This window comes from Lactuca saligna, chromosome 8 (assembly GCF_052625555.1).
Source record: "Lactuca saligna cultivar CGN05327 chromosome 8, ASM5262555v1, whole genome shotgun sequence".
Classification (NCBI taxonomy): domain Eukaryota; kingdom Viridiplantae; phylum Streptophyta; class Magnoliopsida; order Asterales; family Asteraceae; genus Lactuca; species Lactuca saligna.
The window spans coordinates 115,509,577-115,529,632 of NC_136424.1; the positions used below are offsets into that span (position 1 = coordinate 115,509,577).

Here is a 20,056-nt window from a genome sequence, read left to right on the forward strand (position 1 = left end):
AATACACTCATAATTAGTTTCTATGTTGTGTGCGTGAATTCACCTAGTTTTAATGCAGATAAGAAAGATTAGACAACTTAATTTTGTTATTTAGGTGATCACCCCTTCGCTATTTTTGAGATAAATATTTAACCGCTGCTAAGATCATGGAACATGCGTATAACAGCTCCTAATTTTTATTGTTTTTTTTTACTTATTTTAATATCTACTTAGCGTTTCCATTTAAATTAGTTCACAACTTCACATACAAAATCGAAGAAGATTCGCAGTGAACGTGTGGAACGCCATGGATGTCTCCGGTGAAGCTCGGAATAACAGCAACTTACAGATTCCATATTCTTCTCTTACCGTTGACCACACCCTTCCTGTTCCGGAGATGAAACCTAGTCTCGTGTATGCTCTTTTCGCTCTTTCAAATCTCCCTGTTCTTTTGGTTGATCTATTTGACATGATTTGAGATTAGTTTGCTCATGAAACGGATGAATTAAATCGTCAAATCTTCTTCCTTTTTTTTTGGATTCGTAAGATGGATTCAGTTTATCAATCAGAGTGATTTAATTTACTTGTATCACCGAATGATTTCTCCGGCTTGCGTTAATTGAAAACCTACGTTTCAAATTCGCAGGAACTAGATAAAATGGTTTTATTACTACAATGAGTATACTGGATCTGATGCTCGTTACTAAATCTGTTATATCATACTTACAGTAATCGTTTGTCGATTTAGTTGGCAAAATTTTCTCACTTTTCAATGTTGAAATGAATCAATGGAAACAAAATTATATCGATTCATCCCATGCCTCCTTAGGTCGACTAAATTGACACTTTAATGTCTAACCATTGCTTGCAAATTGTGTAATTGGTATGGATTATTCTTACCAATCTATGGCCTCTGTGTAACTACTTCTACTGATTGCTTAAGTTACTCCCACAATTTGTATCAAAACATATTGAATTAACAGTGACAAGTACATCATTTGATCTCAAACCCTACATACAACTCTTTTTATTGTTTGGTTCTCTTGCTTTCATGAAAACAAAAAGCTGTTGTTTCTACTTCTTAATATGATTTCTTGAAATCATGTTGATCAACTTCCATGTGTTTCATGATTTGATGATGACAGAAACCTTTGTAAGGACCTGGTCAAAAAATGGTCAAATTTGGATGAATCACATTTCTCTGCCCAAAGAGTAGCTGGTGGCATCACAAATCTCTGTAGGTATCTTTATTTATTTGTTTTAGTTATTGATTTTACATCAACTAGACTTAAACCAATCAAAAAAATACATTTTTTTGTTACACCTCAAAGACTAAAAGATAAAGACACATCAGTTTTTGTATTCTTTTTATATCATAGCCTCTGGAATTTACTATTGTAGTGCTCAAAGTATCAGTAGAAGAACAAGATGGGAATATTGTGCATGTGACAGTTAGACTCTATGGTCCAAACACAGAGTATGTCATTGATAGGGAAAGAGAACTTAAGGTTAGAAAGAAAGATAATACATATTAGTTACACAATCTTTTTGCTTGTGAATATTTGTTATATTATTGCTTATAGCTGATGATATGCTTGTTTTCACTTTGTATTTTGTTATCCTTTTGTATAGGCAATTCATTATCTCTCAGCTGCAGGATTTGGTGCCAAATTGCTAGGGGTATTTGGGAATGGAATGATGCAATCTTTTATACATGCACGAACATTAGAACCATTAGGTAAGTAACAAATTTGATAATAAAAAAAAATGAAACATTGCTAGATTTGATATTCAATGTGATTGTTGATATTTAATAAGTTAATATTATATGTTCTACAGACTTGAGAAAGCCAAAATTAGCAGCTGAAATTGCAAAGCAACTTAGTAGGTTTCATCAAGTAGACATTCCAGGATCCAAGGAACCTCAGCTGTGGATTGACATCTCAAAGTTTTTTGAAAGAGGTGATTTTTAAATTTTAACTTTTTTTTTATTTATTAAAAAAAAAAAAAAAAGAAACAGCTGAAAGTTTAAGTTCTGTTGATGGCAGCATCCAGTCTTACTTTTGATGATGATGAGAAGCAAAAGAGATACAGTACGATTTCATTTAAGGAAGTCCATACAGAAATTATTAAACTCAAGGTAATTTATTTATTTATTTATTTATAATAAAATAGGGTAGTTAATTAAGCTTCTTGAAAACTTGAAAGAAACATAGTTTATTTATGAGACAGGAATTGACAGGTCTTCTTAATGCTCCTGTTGTGTTTTCCCATAATGACTTGCTTTCTGGAAATCTGATGCTGAATGAAGACGAAGGTATCCATCTTTCTACCCAAATCTTTTTTATTTCTAAACTTATTAATTTAAATCACAACATAAACTCAACTACACAAACTTAATGATGAGGGCATTCACGTCTTTTTCACAAACGGGACATCGAGAGCGAGCCCTTGTCCATCTTGTCCCACCTTTTTGTGTGCGACAAAAATAATTCAATTTTTATCTTACTGACATCAGTCTCAATCTCAATCCAATGCATGACAAACACAGTACAAAGCTGTCTTGTGTTATGTAAGAAACGGGCCGAAGGCCCCGTTTGTTACACAGGACAAGGCAACACAGACAGGTTGTACTGTGTTTGACATGTACTGGATTGAGACTCAGACTGATGTCAGTTGAGAAATAAAAATTAAATTATTTTTGTCGCACACAAAAAGGTGGGACAAGATGGACAAGGACTCGCTCTCGATGTCTCGTTTGTGAAAAAGACATGAATGCCCTTATTTATATATATCTAATTTTTTTTTTGGAGCAGAGAAGTTGTACATCATAGATTTTGAATATGGATCGTATAGTTACAGAGGGTTTGACATTGGGAACCACTTCAATGAATATGCAGGCTATGATTGTGACTACACTTTGTAAGCTTATCTTGTTTTTACAAAAGCTTTAAATTTATGAATTTATTTAACATGTGTTATGATGATGATGATGATGATATAGGTACCCGAATAAGGATGAACAATATCATTTCTTTAGGCATTACTTGCAATCCGAAAGACCTGATAAGGTAACCATGCACAACTATATCTTGTAAAAAGACTGGACCGGACAAACTTTCTAGGGTCCGGCTCATCTGTCATTGTCACTGTCACCGTATACAGGTGTCAGAGAAGGATTTGGAGGCGCTTTATGTTGAAACGAGCTGTTACATGTTGGCTTCACATTTGTACTGGGCTCTATGGGCTCTCATCCAGGTACACACAGACAGTTTTTTTTTTTTTTTTTTTTGAAAGAAAGAATGTGGGAATTCATTTTTTTGATGGGTTGATTTATTGAAAAACAGGCAAAAATGTCGCCAATTGATTTCGATTATCTTGGTTATTTCTTCCTGAGATATAATGAATATAAGAAGCAGAAAGACACGTGCTTTTCTCTGGGTAGATCTTACCTTTCTGAATCCAAGACTAGGTAAATTTCAGAGTTTTTTTTTTTTTTTTTTTTTTTTTTTTTTTTTTTTTTTTTGATGTTGTAATTTGTGTTACTTGGATGAGTTAAGAGGAAGGAGTGAGGACAATTGATTGTTTTAGAAGAACAGAGAAAGCAAGTGGACATTTGTAATTTATTATAGTTTTATTTTTCAAAATATTTATTTTACTTTCAAACACAGTTTTTTCTTTAATTCTCTTTTTTTTTTTTTTTTGAAGCTAAAAGCTACTAAATTTTTTCGTAAAGTCGTTAACATCCCCATAATCTAAATGAAGCATTTTGGTTTGCATTTGATAAAACTGTTTGAACTAATAAACTACCTTAATTTGATAATTTCATAACAAATAATAGCATGAAAAATTCGAAAAATATTCAAACGTGATATAAGACTAAAATAATATTCCCATATATCCAACACATCTTAATTAAAAACAGCAACGAAATTAGGATCTAATAAATTTTCTTTTAAGTTAGAGTGTTAGGCTATCAGTTTTCCAAGATCCTTATGGACTCATCTCTCTTTATATCTCACCTCTCATTAGATGCAAATCTAACATCAACTACCCAATTTTTAAATTGCCTCGCAACCTAACTAATTAATGTATTAAAAGTCATTTTATTATCTACCTAATGTAGTGTAAATAAACTTAATTGCATATTTTATTATTTTATAGTTGAACAACCTAAATGAAGCTTTTCCAAATAGTTTCTGATATACAACTTTTATTGCATGGAGTACAACCATTATGTATATTTATATTTAGTTTGATAATTGTAACCTAGTAGATTAGTAGATTTAGTTACACATGACAAGGATGTTTCCCTCTTTTTCCCAAAGTTACAATTTTATTCCATACCAAATCCAATGCATATCAAATACATTAAAACATTGTTAAATAGAGTATCAACAATGTTATTCTTGAGTCTTGTGTATCCAATGTAAGTCAAATATTGAATAACATTGTTCTAAGTTTTCATGTGAAGGAAACAAGGTCTCAATAGACAATCTTGATGGCAAAAGAGGGAATATACTCCAAAATTTCGGTTAAAAAAACTAAAAACATTCAAGTGTGTATAATATATATAAGTTCTTGCACCCCAAAAAAAAACATCTAAAACAACCTAAAAAACCATCATATATCCGCCATTGCTGACCTTCAAACCTCACGCTTGAAGAACCTGACAATGAACAATATGACTCTTAAGGCGGTTCCTTCCGGCAAGACTAGACCACAGATTCGACACCAAAGTCTTAAACTGCCCTCTTCCGGCGAGTGTCTCCCACAAATGCTCAGCCTCCGCCGCCCCTCCTCCACCTCCACCTCCACCATCAACATCCACCAAAGATATACTCATATTATTCCTTATAATACAAAGTTTCCCATTAAGTGGCACCAATGCCGCCGCCTCTAAACCCTTGGAATTCCCCATATGCATCTTGCTATCGATATGTTTACTCCATGAATCTGTTTCATCATCATAAACCCTAACTTTACACCCATCTTTACACCCCAACGCATAAAGCTTCCCCTTCAAACAAGTGCTAGGGTTCCGCCACCCCGCCACCATTCCATCGTGAACATGTCTCCACACGTTAGTTTCCGGTTCATACATCTCCGATACCACCCGTTGGTGTGACCCAAGCCCCTTCAAGAACCACCTCCCGCCGTACACCACCCCGATGAAAGGAACCATCGCGGTGCTCATGTCCGCAACAAAACACCACCGGTTCTTGCTCGGATCATAAACCTCAACTGACCTTAACGACCGGTGGACACCTTCGTTTTCGCCGCCGGCGACGTATAAACAGTTGTTGATTACACACGATCCGAAAAAATGTCGACGCCGGAGCATATCTGGAGCTCGATGCCATTTATTAGTCCGGGCACTGTAATAAACCACTCGTCTCATCGACCCTTTGATCGGATCTTTTCCGCCGAATAAATAAAGGTGGCAGCCGCTCAAAACGCCGCAACCAAAACCTTCGGCTTCGGAGTATTCTTTGGGGACAGGTGGCAGCGGTTGCCAGAGGTGGTTCATGGGGTCGAATCCATGCCATGTCATCTTCCGATCTTTGTCTCTTTTCATAACGTAAACCCATTCTTCGGCGATTTCGAGGTTTTTCCGGAGGGAGTAGAAGAAGTTTCCGGCGAGAAGACGGTACCATCTTTTGCAGACTAGGCGGAGCTTGCGGTGGTCGATTCTTGGGACGCGGATTAAACAGGCGATGGCGAGGTCGTCGGGCAGTCCGGGCAGGAGTGGGGATTGGTTGCGGGTTCTGTCGCGTGGTGGTTTTTGTCTGGTTGGGTGGATTGATGATTTGATGTCTGGCTGTAGACATAGCTTTGAACCGGGGACGAATCTTTTTGCTCCGGCGACGGTTTTCAGGCCGACGTCTACTCTACATAAACAAGCTGTTGTATCCACCTGTAAAAAACATGTTGAGCATTCTACATTGATTTTTTTTAATCTTTAATTAATGAAAGATTATAGAAAAAGATCAAAAAATTGTTTTGTTAATCTGTAAATAATGGAAGATTATGGAAAAAGATGAAGAATTTACCAAAGGAGGCTGAATCCCTCTTTCCATTCTTGAAATTCCGGTGACTATATCAAGATTTCATGATTCATCATCGTCTCCAATGGTAAGCTTCAAAAGAAAGTATCGATCCTACCACATTTTCAGATTAACCCAGATTCAAGATTCAGTTTTTGAAGATTTTAGTTAATTTCGAGATCATTTACCTAAATCTTTGCGTCGATAACATAGATTGGACCCTGTTGAGATTAGGGTTTCTTCAACTTAAAGATTCAAATCAAGATTATGATTCAAGACCCAGAATTTGAATTTGAAACCCGATTGAAGTTAAAGAAAAGAGCAATACATTCAAAAGGCATAAACTTTTAAAAACAGTCAACAAAGTTGATAAAAAAGCATCAACTCAAACTCAGATCTCCACATACAAAATCGAAAACCCAGAAATTGTAGAGAGAAAAAATCGAAACCCCATGAAGCAAAACCTAAGAAAACTTTGAAGAAACTCAAAGAACGATAATTTTGACCTAAAACCCCCAAAATGCAAGACAGCAAGAAATGGTGGAAAAAAGAAAAGCAAAATGGAGACTCCTTTTTACTGTTTTCTCACCATTAAAGTCTTGAGTGGAGAAGAGGGCCCATAGGAGAGAGCTTGAAGACAAGCAGAAGAGTGTTGTGTTCTAGATGAACCCAAAAAGAGTGCGTCAAAAACAAACCTAAACCATTATGCGAAAGAGATAGATTGGTGAGTGTGCATATGGAAGAAGAAGATGATGATGATAGTAATGGTAATGGTGGCCTCTCAAATTAACTTAAAATAAAGGGAATCAGTCAGCATTTGTTAGAAAGTTGTAGCCTTGTTTTGGTGTTTTTCATTTAGTGTTTAGTATAGAGAGAGATTTGTAGGGTTGTGTTGGAGAGAGAGAAGAAAGAGAGAGGAGTGTTTTTTAAGCTTATTTTACTTTATTTTTTTAATGTATTGGAAGTACAAAAGTGTGAATAAATGTTTTTTACATTAGTTTAGTAACTTTTAATACTCTTCAAACATTTTATGTCAAAAAGCTAAGTTATGATTTTATAATGGGAAAATAATTTTTGAGGGTAATCGATTTTAGTTTTTATTTATTTTTACATGTTATTTACTATTTAACTTGCTTTTCTTTAAAAAAAATATCATTATAACATGTCATTTAAGGTATCTAGTGATTGTCTTCGCCAACATCTTTCCGATAATTTTATCAGATGAGTTTTTGATCAAACATAAATATCTCCATTAATTCTTGGCAAATATTGAATATTTCTTGAACATTACCAAATCAAACGTGTTTTAGAATACATACAAGAAATCTATAACGAATACAACAAATCTGTAACACATCTAGTTTTAGATTTTTCACACAAATTGATTTACACGATTATTACCTATATATCGCGGATATATAAAGAGGTTCTAATTGGTTTTTGATTTCTCACATATAAATCAATTTCCAAAACATCCCTTATAAACGAATTCAAGAAACCCATTTAGATTTAGCGTTCAAATTTCCAATTATGATTTTGATTTTGATTTAGGGTTTTTTTAGATGATTGACATATGAAGATGAACATAATTTATGGGTTTGTTAGATGATGAACAAGATGAAGATATTCAACATATTTGAGTTTCTCACATTTGTCACACACATATATTTGGGTTTCTCTAATATAGTTCTAAAATTTTGGTCTAGTTTACATTTTAGTTCTAAATTAATTTTTGTTTACGAAAAAGTTTTAAAAACTGGCAAATTTTGCTTTTTGACCCTTTTTAATCTGTTGGAACCGGTAACAAATTAATTTAGAACTATTTCGTAAACTGATCCAAAATATTGGAATTTTTCTACAAACAAAAATATTATGACTTTTCTGCAAAACAAAACCTTCTTCTTCTTCTTCTTATTATTATTATTATTATTATTATTATTATTATTATTATTATTATATAAATAAGTATACTTTTTTTAATTTGTAATTACTAATAATGTTAATAATACATATACATACATTTAGATGAAAAAAGAATATTAAAGACATTTTTTAAGGGTGGTGTAACGCCCCGTTCCCGGTACATTTTTAAATTGTTAAGTTTTCATTTAGTAAAGCTACTCGACGAGTAGTAGCCCTAACTCGGCGAGTAGAGGCCAGCTTGGGCGCGTTTAAGTGATCTACTCGGCGAGTCCAAGCCTGGACTCGACGAGTAGGTTCGTCAGGAGGAAACCCTAATCTTTAGGATTTACACCATATTTAAGCATCATATTCAACCTCCACTCCAGTCTTTATCACCTCCCAACCCCACTCTCGAAACCCTAATCGATAATGTGCATTCTTGAGCCATTTCTTTGCATTTGTGTGGTTTGAAGCCAGGAGAAGGAAGGAAAAGAGCGAATACACAAGAAGAAAGTAGGAGATCTAGAGTTTTTGTAGCATTTCAGACTTGTTAAAGGTATAAAGCTTATACCTTGGCTTCTATCCACTTAGATCTTCATGTATGCATGTTTATTGTCACTTTTTGGGTCATTTCCAAGGTCATTCCGAGATTTGGACCTTGGGGGATGAAAATACTTCATATATGGGCATTACTGAGCTTTAGAAGCTCAAAGTCGTCACTTTTATTCAACCATAGCCACATGTCATGACTTAGAGCTCCATTTTAGCTTGTAATGAGTGTTTTGGTCTTATATCATCATGCGTGCACGTAAAGTTAGCAACTTTATGTGTTATGCTAGTCTAAGGAGTCCAGATTTAAGAATTAGAAGCATTGGAATGGATTAGAATTGACTGAATAGATATGTTGCATAGAGGACACACCGAGTTGTTCTTGGACTCGGCGAGTCGGGTCGTGAACCCTAATCCCTTTTCTGGTTGTGAGTGAAACCAATGAGTTTAGGAGGTGACTCAGTGAGTTGGACAAGATTTAGTCTCGGAAACTGAAGAAGTCAACGAGTCCAAGGAGGGACTCGATGAGTTAGGGATGATATGTCCCGATGTTATGACAGGAAGAACTCGAAGAGATTGGGAAGGGACTCAACGAGTTGACTACGAGGCTGAGTAGTGCATGAACTCGCCGAGTTGGGGTTGACTGAGAGTTGACTTTGACTTTGACTTTGACCTTGACTTTGATTTTGACCGGGATGTTGACCTTGACCAAGGGTGAAATAGTCAAGGATTATCATATTTTGATTAAGTGTTTTATGTAGTTGATAGTCAGGGAGTCGCCAGAGCAGTAGTCAGAGATTCTTCACTTGAGTTTCAACAGTCAGCCTTATGAGGTGAGTTTCCTTTCAGTATGAACGGGTCGAAGGCACCAATGTCGGCCCATTATGTATGTTAGTATATGTCGGGGTTAGCCCAATGCAGCTTATATGCTCCGGACTTCGGTCCGATGCCGGGGCGGTCCCGAGAAGAGTATATGTATGCTTGATGTCTTTGCATTCATGCATGTTATGTGTTATGTATTACGGGGCAAGACCGATGTCGGGGTAAGCCCGATGTAGAATTAGCTTATATGTTATATGTATCGGACTTCAGTCTGATGCTGGGGCAAGCCCGAGGAAGTCTATTATGTTTATTTTTTATATGCTTATGTGATATGTTCTTGTTGCTACAATATGTATTCCAGAATTTAGTTCGATGTCGGGCGAGGCCCGATGCCGGATTAGTCTGATGCCAGGCAGGACCCGATGCAGTGGGCGAGGCCTAGTATGTGTTATTATGTATTATTGTATGGTATGTGGTAGTCTGGGGGAGCTCACTAAGCTTCATGCTTACAGTTTTCATTTTTGGTTTCAAGTACTTCCACTAGCAAGGGTAAGGGCTCGAGATGATCGTATAGAACACACCGCAGTTTTAGCCTGGGATTTTCTTAGACTCTGATGTTTTCTTATTTGATTTTGATACAATATTTGACATAATGTTTTGAGATATATGGTTCTTGATTTTCTTTATGATGATGGATGATTTATGGTTTTATTAATGATTTATAAACAAAATTTTTGGACTATATTTTTGGAATGTTACTCGTGGAGGTGGAGTGGATGGTAATGCTTTAAGCATTGAAATCATGAATGTCTATTTGTATATTTTCACTTTATATACGGTCATTTGCATTTGTTATTATTGTTTTCTATTCAGAATATCAACACTTATCAATTTAAAATAAGTGGTCTATTTTTCAAATTGTTTATAAATTGTGATTTTATGTCACGGACTATCAATATTATCATTAAAATTTCATTTTTTTATTATCGTTCTCAACTTGTAAGCAAACATGTCTTAATATATTTTCTTGAATCGAGTTTAGGTCCGCAACTAGGATCAAGTCAAGATTATGAGTGGGTCTACTAACACATGTATAAGGTGTGAGTGTGTGCTATGCGTGTATGTCTTGTGTGTAAGTATTTGAATTACTAACATGTGTGTTGCTCTTTTTCATTACTTTATTCATGTGGTTTTTTGAAACATAACATATATAGTGTGATAGTGTAAAACATGTCATATTATTTTTTATTAAACAACATATTTTAATTAATACTTTTGAAATTTGATATAGGCTACCTATGTAGATGTTTGTAGTAGATCTGTTGGATTTAAAAAGAAATTCTTCTACCTTAAACAATTTTATATACAAAGTGAAAAATCCTTCTACCTTAAACTATTTATAAACAATTTTACAAATAGACAACTTCTTTTGAATTGTTCAGTGTTAATATTCTAAATTGCAAAAAAATAATAACAAATGTGAAATGGTCATATACAAAGTGAAAATATACAAACAGACATTCATGATTTCAATGCTTAAAGCATTACAATCCCCTCCAGCTTCACCCTTAAAACATATCTTTATTTTTTTTCATTTACATGTATTTATATATATTATTAAAATAATAATAATAATAAATTTAAAAAATAGTATATTTATTTGTATTTTTAATAATAATAATAATAATAATAACTAGAAAGTTACCCCTCGCGTTCCGCGCGGGGGGGGGGGGGGGGGGGGGGGGGGGGGAGGTGTTGCTTTTGTGTCAAAGTAAAATACACTGCCTAAGTTATCCAAGATTAGTGATTCTATGACTGAAAAAGATTATGATGAAAGTGACTAAAACTTCAACTTTACTTTCTTCTACATTGCCAAACATTATATAACTAATTACGAATGCTTATGATATCAAGTTCAATAATAACACATTAAATAATCATTTTCTCCTCATGTTTCTTTCCGACTCTTTACGACCTACAAAGGCTATTCACTAACCATCTTTTCAAGTTCCACCATTTTATGTGGCCTTTTCGCCTCGAGTAAAGTCTGTCAGCAAGTAAGAACATGTAAAATAAGAATATCGCCCCTAAATGCATTTATAAATAAATGAATTACAATAATACCTAGATGACAGCTTGAATTATTGCAACTACTTCTTCTGGTTTATGTTCAAGTAAAAAACCCCTTTTGCACATGAAAATCCACTTAAAATTGTATGTGTTTTCGTCGATCGATATCTGATTTGGTCAATTTCTCATAAATAATCAATATATCCTGTAAAACAGAAAACAAAAAACATATACAAATAGATTTTTTGCTTATTTGCTTACATACCCATGTCTTGTTTTCTAGGACTTGACTAATTTATCCCTCAAGTGACAACATGCAACCGAAAGTACATTGCTAGTTTATCGGGAAAAAATATTAAAAAAAATAATAATAAAATGAAAAAAAAAACTGTAAAGTGGAGGTAGTTTCATGCTGAAGCTATCACATTTTGTAGTTGTCATCACGGTGCTTTCGTTCAATCATATAATTTGACAATGTAACTTCTGTACTTAAAAGAGGAGATTACTAAAATACCCAATCGTTTTTAAAAAAAAAAGAGTAAAAGAAATCAAAATTAATTTCAACATTTTCAAATGGAATCCTTTGGTGGAGTTGATGAAAATAGTAATTAATTTTAGATTTTAAAAAAGCAAAATCTATATGCAAAGTAATAAATTTTATATCATACCTGAAGAACAGAATGAGAACAACTCAAGAACCTTGCAACGTGGGGAGTTAGGGAACCAAATACAGAATGTGGGGTGAATAGTTTGACAATCTGTAGGATAGAAAAACGAAAAAATTGTCAAACTCTATGGAAAACAGTAAGAGAAAGTGTGAAAGACGATTAAACGATTTGTGTTTACTTACATATTCATTCTTCCTTGAGGATCTGTTGGAACATATATCTGAAAGCAAAAAAGTAATTTATTTAATCATATAATTAATCACTTGTTTAGTTATTAATACACTGCCTAAGTTATCCAAGATTAGTGATTCTATGACTGAAAAAGATTATGATGAAAGTGACTAAAACTTCAACTTTACTTTCTTCTACATTGCCAAACATTATATAACTAATTACGAATGCTTATGATATCAAGTTCAATAATAACACATTAAATAATCATTTTCTCCTCATGTTTCTTTCCGACTCTTTACGACCTACAAAGGCTATTCACTAACCATCTTTTCAAGTTCCACCATTTTATGTGGCCTTTTCGCCTCGAGTAAAGTCTGTCAGCAAGTAAGAACATGTAAAATAAGAATATCGCCCCTAAATGCATTTATAAATAAATGAATTACAATAATACCTAGATGACAGCTTGAATTATTGCAACTACTTCTTCTGGTTTATGTTCAAGTAAAAAACCCCTTTTGCACATGAAAATCCACTTAAAATTGTATGTGTTTTCATCGATCGATATCTGATTTGGTCAATTTCTCATAAATAATCAATATATCCTGTAAAACAGAAAACAAAAAACATATACAAATAGATTTTTTGCTTATTTGCTTACATACCCAGGTCTTGTTTTCTAGGACTTGACTAATTTATCCCTCAAGTGACAACATGCAACCGAAAGTACATTGCTAGTTTATCGGGAAAAAATATTAAAAAAAATAATAATAAAATGAAAAAAAAACTGTAAAGTGGAGGTAGTTTCATGCTGAAGCTATCACATTTTGTAGTTGTCATCACGGTGCTTTCGTTCAATCATATAATTTGACAATGTAACTTCTGTACTTAAAAGAGGAGATTACTAAAATACCCAATCGTTTTTAAAAAAAAAAAAGAGTAAAAGAAATCAAAATTAATTTCAACATTTTCAAATGGAATCCTTTGGTGGAGTTGATGAAAATAGTAATTAATTTTAGATTTTAAAAAAGCAAAATCTATATGCAAAGTAATAAATTTTATATCATACCTGAAGAACAGAATGAGAACAACTCAAGAACCTTGCAACGTGGGGAGTTAGGGAACCAAATACAGAATGCGGGGTGAATAATTTGACAATCTGTAGGATAGAAAAACGAAAAAATTGTCAAACTCTATGGAAAACAGTAAGAGAAAGTGTAAAAGACGATTAAACGATTTGTGTTTACTTACATATTCATTCTTCCTTGAGGATTTGTTGGAACATATATCTGAAAGCAAAAAAGTAATTTATTTAATCATATAATTAATCACTTGTTTAGTTATTTACATACTTTTATAAAATAATCGATAAGTAGAAGATAACCTGTAATGTGATTGACTACGCCTCCCCTTAAACACATTAGTTTTATCTGAACCACCGAGGTTGTATAACATATATTCTGAAAACCAACCTTCCAATACCCCATCGAAGCTGCAACAAACATTTCAACAAACAAAAAACGTTTTTAGGTCAATAAAATTGAATTGACATTATTCAAATTATTTCACAAAATTAAATACTTACATTCTAGAAACAAACAAAAAGTTGAAGTAAAATAGGATCTCGGAGACAAATTTTTTTTTTTTTTTATGTAAAATGGAATCTTGATGATTGATCATGATTCGCAATCAACAATGATCATCCCATTGTGTCCAATTACTTTCAGTACCCTTAGATTAAGTGTCCTCTTTAAAATTAGGCCCGCACATCTTGCCTTCACTATCCACCCTTAGGATTGCCTTTTATAGTTGTTTAATTATGGCTTGTATGTTAGTTAGATCCAAACTCTTTGTTCCAATTCTCAAGTTCTTCCCACTTGCTTTTTACATAACTTGGTCGGATCACGGCCATAGCTTTGTGGAAATCTCCATATTTTAATCACCGTACCTAGTAAAAATAATTGGAGATTAATTACCATTCTATATCAAGGGTATTTTGGTCTTTTCTTAAAAAAAGGAAGAATGAAATCGAATTCCTTCCACTCTCCTCTACTAGAATGGAAAGGATCTTGATTGCAACATTTCACTTTTTTTTTTCATTTTATGCAACAAAGTGGTTTTTAGACCAAATATGCAAACCATGTTTCATATCATTAATAATTATTAATGTAACAATATTTCATTTTTTTAATGATTTTATGGAACAATGTTTTAATTGATTAGACATGATACCGATAAAATACATCTTTTTGTCCTAAACTGAAATGATGATGCATCTTTTGTATTAAAAAAGAACACTTTACTGCATAAGTTAGAAAAAAAAGATGAAATGTTGGTTGTAAAAATGTGTATTTTAACACTTCTGAAAATGAGCAAATGGGTAATTTTACCTGATTAGCCTTGACTGTGAGAATGTTTGAACCAAGTTCTCTTATTGGCATCATTGCAGCTTCTTCACACAAAGCTTGTAGATCACTCCAGGAACACAAAGATTGTTTTATCCAACATTCGATTTCCCCTCAATCTGCGTTGACTTGTGTTTCCTGCTTCACGATAGACACCCTCGAGCGAGACTGCCTTTCCTTCGTTGTCGTCCATCTCCGATTGGAAACCATCAAGTTGTTATCATACAAAAATTAGACAATCCTTTTTACAAATAAATCAAGTTTACAAATGGTTGTCTGTGAGAAGAAAAACAAAACAACAATCCAACAGAAATCGAAAATCATATGTAAAGTACAAACAACATACCAAAAATCAAAATCCCAACAGATGAGAGATGGTTTGTCTGCGAAAAGAGTCCCAAAATCAAAAGGAAAAAAAAGCAAATGATATCATTGTGGACTTTGGTGACGACATCCGAAAAGAAACCGAACTTCGAGACGTAGGTTGAAGCGGACTTCTCGTATTGAACCGGTGGCGAAAGGACCCGGAGGAGCGGATTTCATCAGTGGAATAAAACTCATCAAACCACCCTTGCTATGCAACATACACCCTGCAATTTCATCCCAAAACATGTCAAATCTTGATGTGGAGTCATTAAATCTTTTAAAAAATGAAATCTTGAAAATGGGTTATATTTATATTTTGGGAAAGGTGCAAATTAGTTGGCACAACCTGCTTTTATGAGCACCAATTCATCAGAAATGATGACATATCCATCTGCAACTATTGAAAAACAATTATCTATAAATGAAAAGTGAAAGAGAAGTAACCTGTTGTGGGTTGGAAATATGTGAAATTGAATATAACCAAGAGTTGTATCAACACTTGTTCCAAAACTACTGGAAACACTGGTAAAGTAAACCTTGATATCTGAAGTAGTATCCTGATAGACCTTTTTTGTCATCCATTGAAAGCATTCAATAAATTTGAATTGTACAAAAATTGAAAGTGTCACAGCATGAATAACAGAAGAAAACCTAAATTGCATCCTTCCATCCAAATGACAGTACCAATTGAATGACAATGAGAATTATAAAGCTAAACTGCTGTGAACCCGACCATCGGAGAAACTTACCGGCAGCAAGGACTGTGTTTCCCACTTATAAGAATAGTACCCCTTGTATAAATGCAATGCAGACTTCACTTGTCATTTGCTTCTCATATGGTATAAGCAAAACATTTAGTAACCCTGAAAAGTCAAAAGTCAATTTGTATGAGCTAGAATTAGGAAGTATTAGCAAAATAACAAAGGGGAAATGAAATGGAATTCCATAATAAGAAATAAATAATCTTGCAATTTTAATTTATGCTTACTGTGATGTTTATTGTAAATCTATATAACTAAATTCTTATATTCATTTAGTCTACCAAATATATAATGAGGGTACATTGGTTTTGATGGGTTTTGGTCACAATACATCCTATGTGCTCATACAAACCCTAAAGCTTGGATCTAGGTTTCTCTATTGTACATACTTTGAATCCAAGACTATAAACCCTAATTCTAGCATATGGAAATCAATATTAACATATAATTAGGTTTAAGATATTACCTTGATTGTTATGTAGCAATAACAATCCCAAATCGCCTTGATTTGACTTTGGAATGCTTAGAGTCACAAGTGTCACTCATCTAATGGCTTACAAACACCAAGAGCAAATGGAGAAGGTATAAATAGAGAGGAGAGAGGTTAGAATTCGTCCTTAGGACTTCTTGGGAACAAGTACACGAATTCTAAGGCCTTAGGGTCTTTATATAGGTGTAGAGATAGGGCAGTCATTATCCTTATCTAGTTGCTTATCCACAAAGCAACCATAAGATAAGCCTTCCTTTATCCTTTGGACGATTTCAAGGATCCTTATCTCCTTGAATTCGTTCAACCCATATTTAGGATAACCATTACCATATTTTGTAACTATCACATAATTACAATTCAGCCCCTCTAGTTTAATTAATTACACTTGATCACAAAATTAATTCCTAATTAATTATTGACCAATATTAATTAAGCAAATATGATTTCTCCTTTAATATATTATTCTTATAACATATTAATAAATCATAATAACCTCTCTCTCTTTATTTATTTCTCCAATCAAGTTGCTTTGGTGAAGGCAACCCAAAAGAACCATGCACCATCGAGTCAAGTACATACCAAAATAGTTATGGACTTAGACACTAATCCAACAGTCTCCCACTTGGATAAGTCTAATAACTATTCTGCGTATGACTTCAGATCCTGATCTGCAATCGTAGCTTTCCAAAGTCGCTGTCAACCTTGATCTTATCAAATACGCGTGTCCTTAGATAAGGGATCATATATTCCTCCATTCTAGATATCGTATGAGATATGATTTCAAATCATTCTCTTTGTACTACTTCTCGATTTCCGATTTATGACGACAGACTAATTGAACAAATCAAATTAGCCCTAGCCCGGCCGAGCATTTACGTTTGTCATCACTAAACCATCGAGGGGCCCAAAGATATCGCTTTTATCCTTCTTTGGATAAAAGGAATGGATAAACTTTGATACAATGCTTGCTTGCACTCACTAACCAATTCACACACAACAATATGTTTTATAACACCAAGCTACTAGTGCGTTTACATATTATCAATGTGCAACCGATTTGCAAGATACAACTCACACATCTCGGTTTCAAGAATATAAGATGTTATCGTCTCACCAATCACTCGTGATACAATTCATGGAGTGATCCAAGTGAGCGTGGTTTTAATCCAATGCTCAAATTCATATTCATAAGCACTCATGAACGTTGCAGCAAACATTTGCTTTTGTCTAATGCTCTTTAGACAATCCACACACCAATTCACGACAGTCTTCATTCATATCTACTCCCAACATATGAACGATTGTGGCCCGTTCGAATAATTCGATTATTCTTAATAAACTCAATTATTCTGGAAGTCAAAACATGCAAAGTGAAACACAAGAATAATACTAATCCCATATGGCCTCAACCCTTTGAGAATAAATAAAACACGTTTTATTGATCACCATATCGATTACTCATTATTTGTCGTTTCGGGTAATCAACTTCTTACTTGAATTATTACACTTGTCCCGTGCTCCTAGCATGCATACAATGTTTACCTATGGTTCTTACTTGTGTAAATTAGACAAATTGAACACATTTCCAATCATTCTCATTTTACAACTCCAAATCCATTTTCTTAAGTGTAAGAATATCAAATTCTTGTTACTTATAGAATATACTAGATTCTAACACTTTATGCAACGATCCTTTTGTAATGTCACTGCACCAAAGTCTCAAAGACTATTGCCAATGATATTAAAAAGTCCTCTAACGTAGATTGTTACAAGACAATTCCTTAGATATGATGTCTCTCACTCAAAGTACATTCCTTTGAACATCCTTTTGCATAAAAGTTTCTAATCTAGACATAGATTTTCAATATTTACTTCCTAATATGAACACGCTTCCATATTTTCCTCATGACAACTCATTCTTAATAGAATCTTTTCTATTTGTAATGATGTCGATATGGTCCATCCAATATGGAAACATTTCCATATTTTCCAATACTATACTTCCAACTACTCACAAGCGACCAATCCTCGTCGAACTTTGGATTGTCCTTTGATAGTTGTTTAATTATTTTAGTCAAAACCCATTCTAGTCCCTTTTTCCCTCTAAATGCGCTAGACATTTGGAAAATTTTAGAATGGTCAAACATTAAAGCATTTTCAATCGATCCTATACCCGAAGCGTATGGGACACGACACATAATGTTTTATTTGCTATGTTCTCAAAATTCAAATTGTGAAGAGGAATGCCGTAATCATAATCGAAATTTTAAAAACATACTATGTACCTTTGACTAAATTTATCAACATTTCTCAACCTAATCCTTTAGATTTGAAATGAAGCATAATATTCTCTCCCTTAATTATAGCAAAACAACTATTCCATCCTTACAACTTTGCAAAGAATGACTCTTGTTTTCTATAATTAATATTGCCAACTTGCAATACTTTCCTTAATAATCATACAATCATAACTATTATGCTCCCACTATCATAATGATTATTATAAAACATAACACTTATGCTCCCACTAGCTTCGACATGTATTCATAAACATCTTAACTTTCAGAGAGACAATACTCATTGAATTTCTTAAGTCCATGTTTCTAATACTTAGTGCTTTGATAATATTTTATCAAGGCTTCTTGAACTTATACACCTTTGCCTTTAGATAGTTCATATGTGTGTCTCAACAATTAAGACTAATTGCCAAACCTCACAATTCAAATTATGGAAAGGGATACCATAACCATGATCGAATTCGAGAATGCAATTTTACAATCAGTATCTTCTTAAAATCTTTCTTAGTGAAAGCATTTCCTCACAATCATTTTCATGAAGGAGGAAATCTTATGACACTTAGATTTAAATGGTGTATTTGTTCCTATCCATGTGAATTTGTTAAAACCAAAGTTTACGACAAATTCAAACTCATATGGACCGAGCCTTTTTTTAATCTTGATTTCTTGCCTTATGGTAGCACAGCTGCCCACCACGTCTTCCAAGTAGTTAAGCATCTCACCCTTTTCCCATCAATGTACCTTTCATTGATCAAGGTGCTTTGCCTTTTATGCGTTCAAAATGAGTACTCATAGGACTCACATGCATAATTAACTCAATTGGAACAACACATAATCAAAATATTGTCAACACAATAGGTTGTAAAACTCAACTCGTGTGCTAGTGATGATCGATAAGGTTTATATGATTTGTTCTTGAAACATTTCAAGACCATTAAGACTCCCACTGACTCCTTGACATATAAGATTCTCTTGTCAATAAACATTTGTTGACAACCAAATATTCAAGAGTTAGTGTAGCTTTCATCAAAACACTTCATAAATTGGTCGAAGTTGGTCTTTGTCTTATTCAAGACATCACAACTTTCCACATTTTATGAATGTTATAAACCTTTAATACTTTTCACTCATTGCCACAATCTTAACTTTAAGACTTGTTATTGGAACGAAGTATGATCGACTTCTTGATTTAACCATTTCTTCAATCCTTGATTCCTCTTCTTAAACATACAATTGTACTAAGACTTACTTAGAGGATCAATTGGGACATGGTTCTTAATCATTAAGACCCATTATAAAGCATAAAAGCTACTCTCCCTTCTTCTTAGAATGGAGAAACTTTTATCTTTCTGCCTACTTGATTCTTCTTGTTCGTTCTACTATTGATCTAAACCCTTTAATCAATTCAGAATTACACTTAATCTTGTAAGTGTAATCATATTTACTAAGCCATTAGTAAATCATGACAAGTATCTTTGTTACTCTTATGGTGAACTTGATCAACACACAACTTTGTGTACTCGAACGAA

General features: G+C 33.7%; 2 protein-coding genes across 2 annotated transcripts; one reads left to right on the forward strand and one right to left on the reverse strand.

The window, feature by feature from the left end:
• The first annotated feature begins 205 nt into the window (after positions 1–205).
• On the forward strand, positions 206–3,645 carry EMB1187 (Protein kinase superfamily protein). Its single transcript, XM_078967188.1, has 12 exons — positions 206–393; positions 1,125–1,216; positions 1,381–1,487; positions 1,612–1,717; positions 1,819–1,941; positions 2,028–2,119; positions 2,212–2,296; positions 2,796–2,901; positions 2,984–3,050; positions 3,145–3,237; positions 3,327–3,451; positions 3,540–3,645. Exons 1-12 carry the CDS (start codon positions 287–289, stop codon positions 3,559–3,561), a joined length of 1,125 nt encoding a protein of 374 aa, XP_078823314.1. The 5' UTR covers positions 206–286; the 3' UTR covers positions 3,562–3,645.
• An 853-nt stretch (positions 3,646–4,498) lies between these two features.
• LOC145008605 (F-box/kelch-repeat protein At1g55270-like) lies at positions 4,499–6,899 on the reverse strand. The gene is made up of 3 exons (XM_078967187.1): positions 6,215–6,899; positions 6,033–6,140; positions 4,499–5,896 (listed from the first exon to the last, which is right to left on the reverse strand). Exons 2-3 carry the CDS (start codon positions 6,057–6,059, stop codon positions 4,634–4,636), a joined length of 1,290 nt encoding a protein of 429 aa, XP_078823313.1. The 5' UTR covers positions 6,060–6,140; positions 6,215–6,899; the 3' UTR covers positions 4,499–4,633.
• Positions 6,900–20,056: the final 13,157 nt, after the last annotated feature.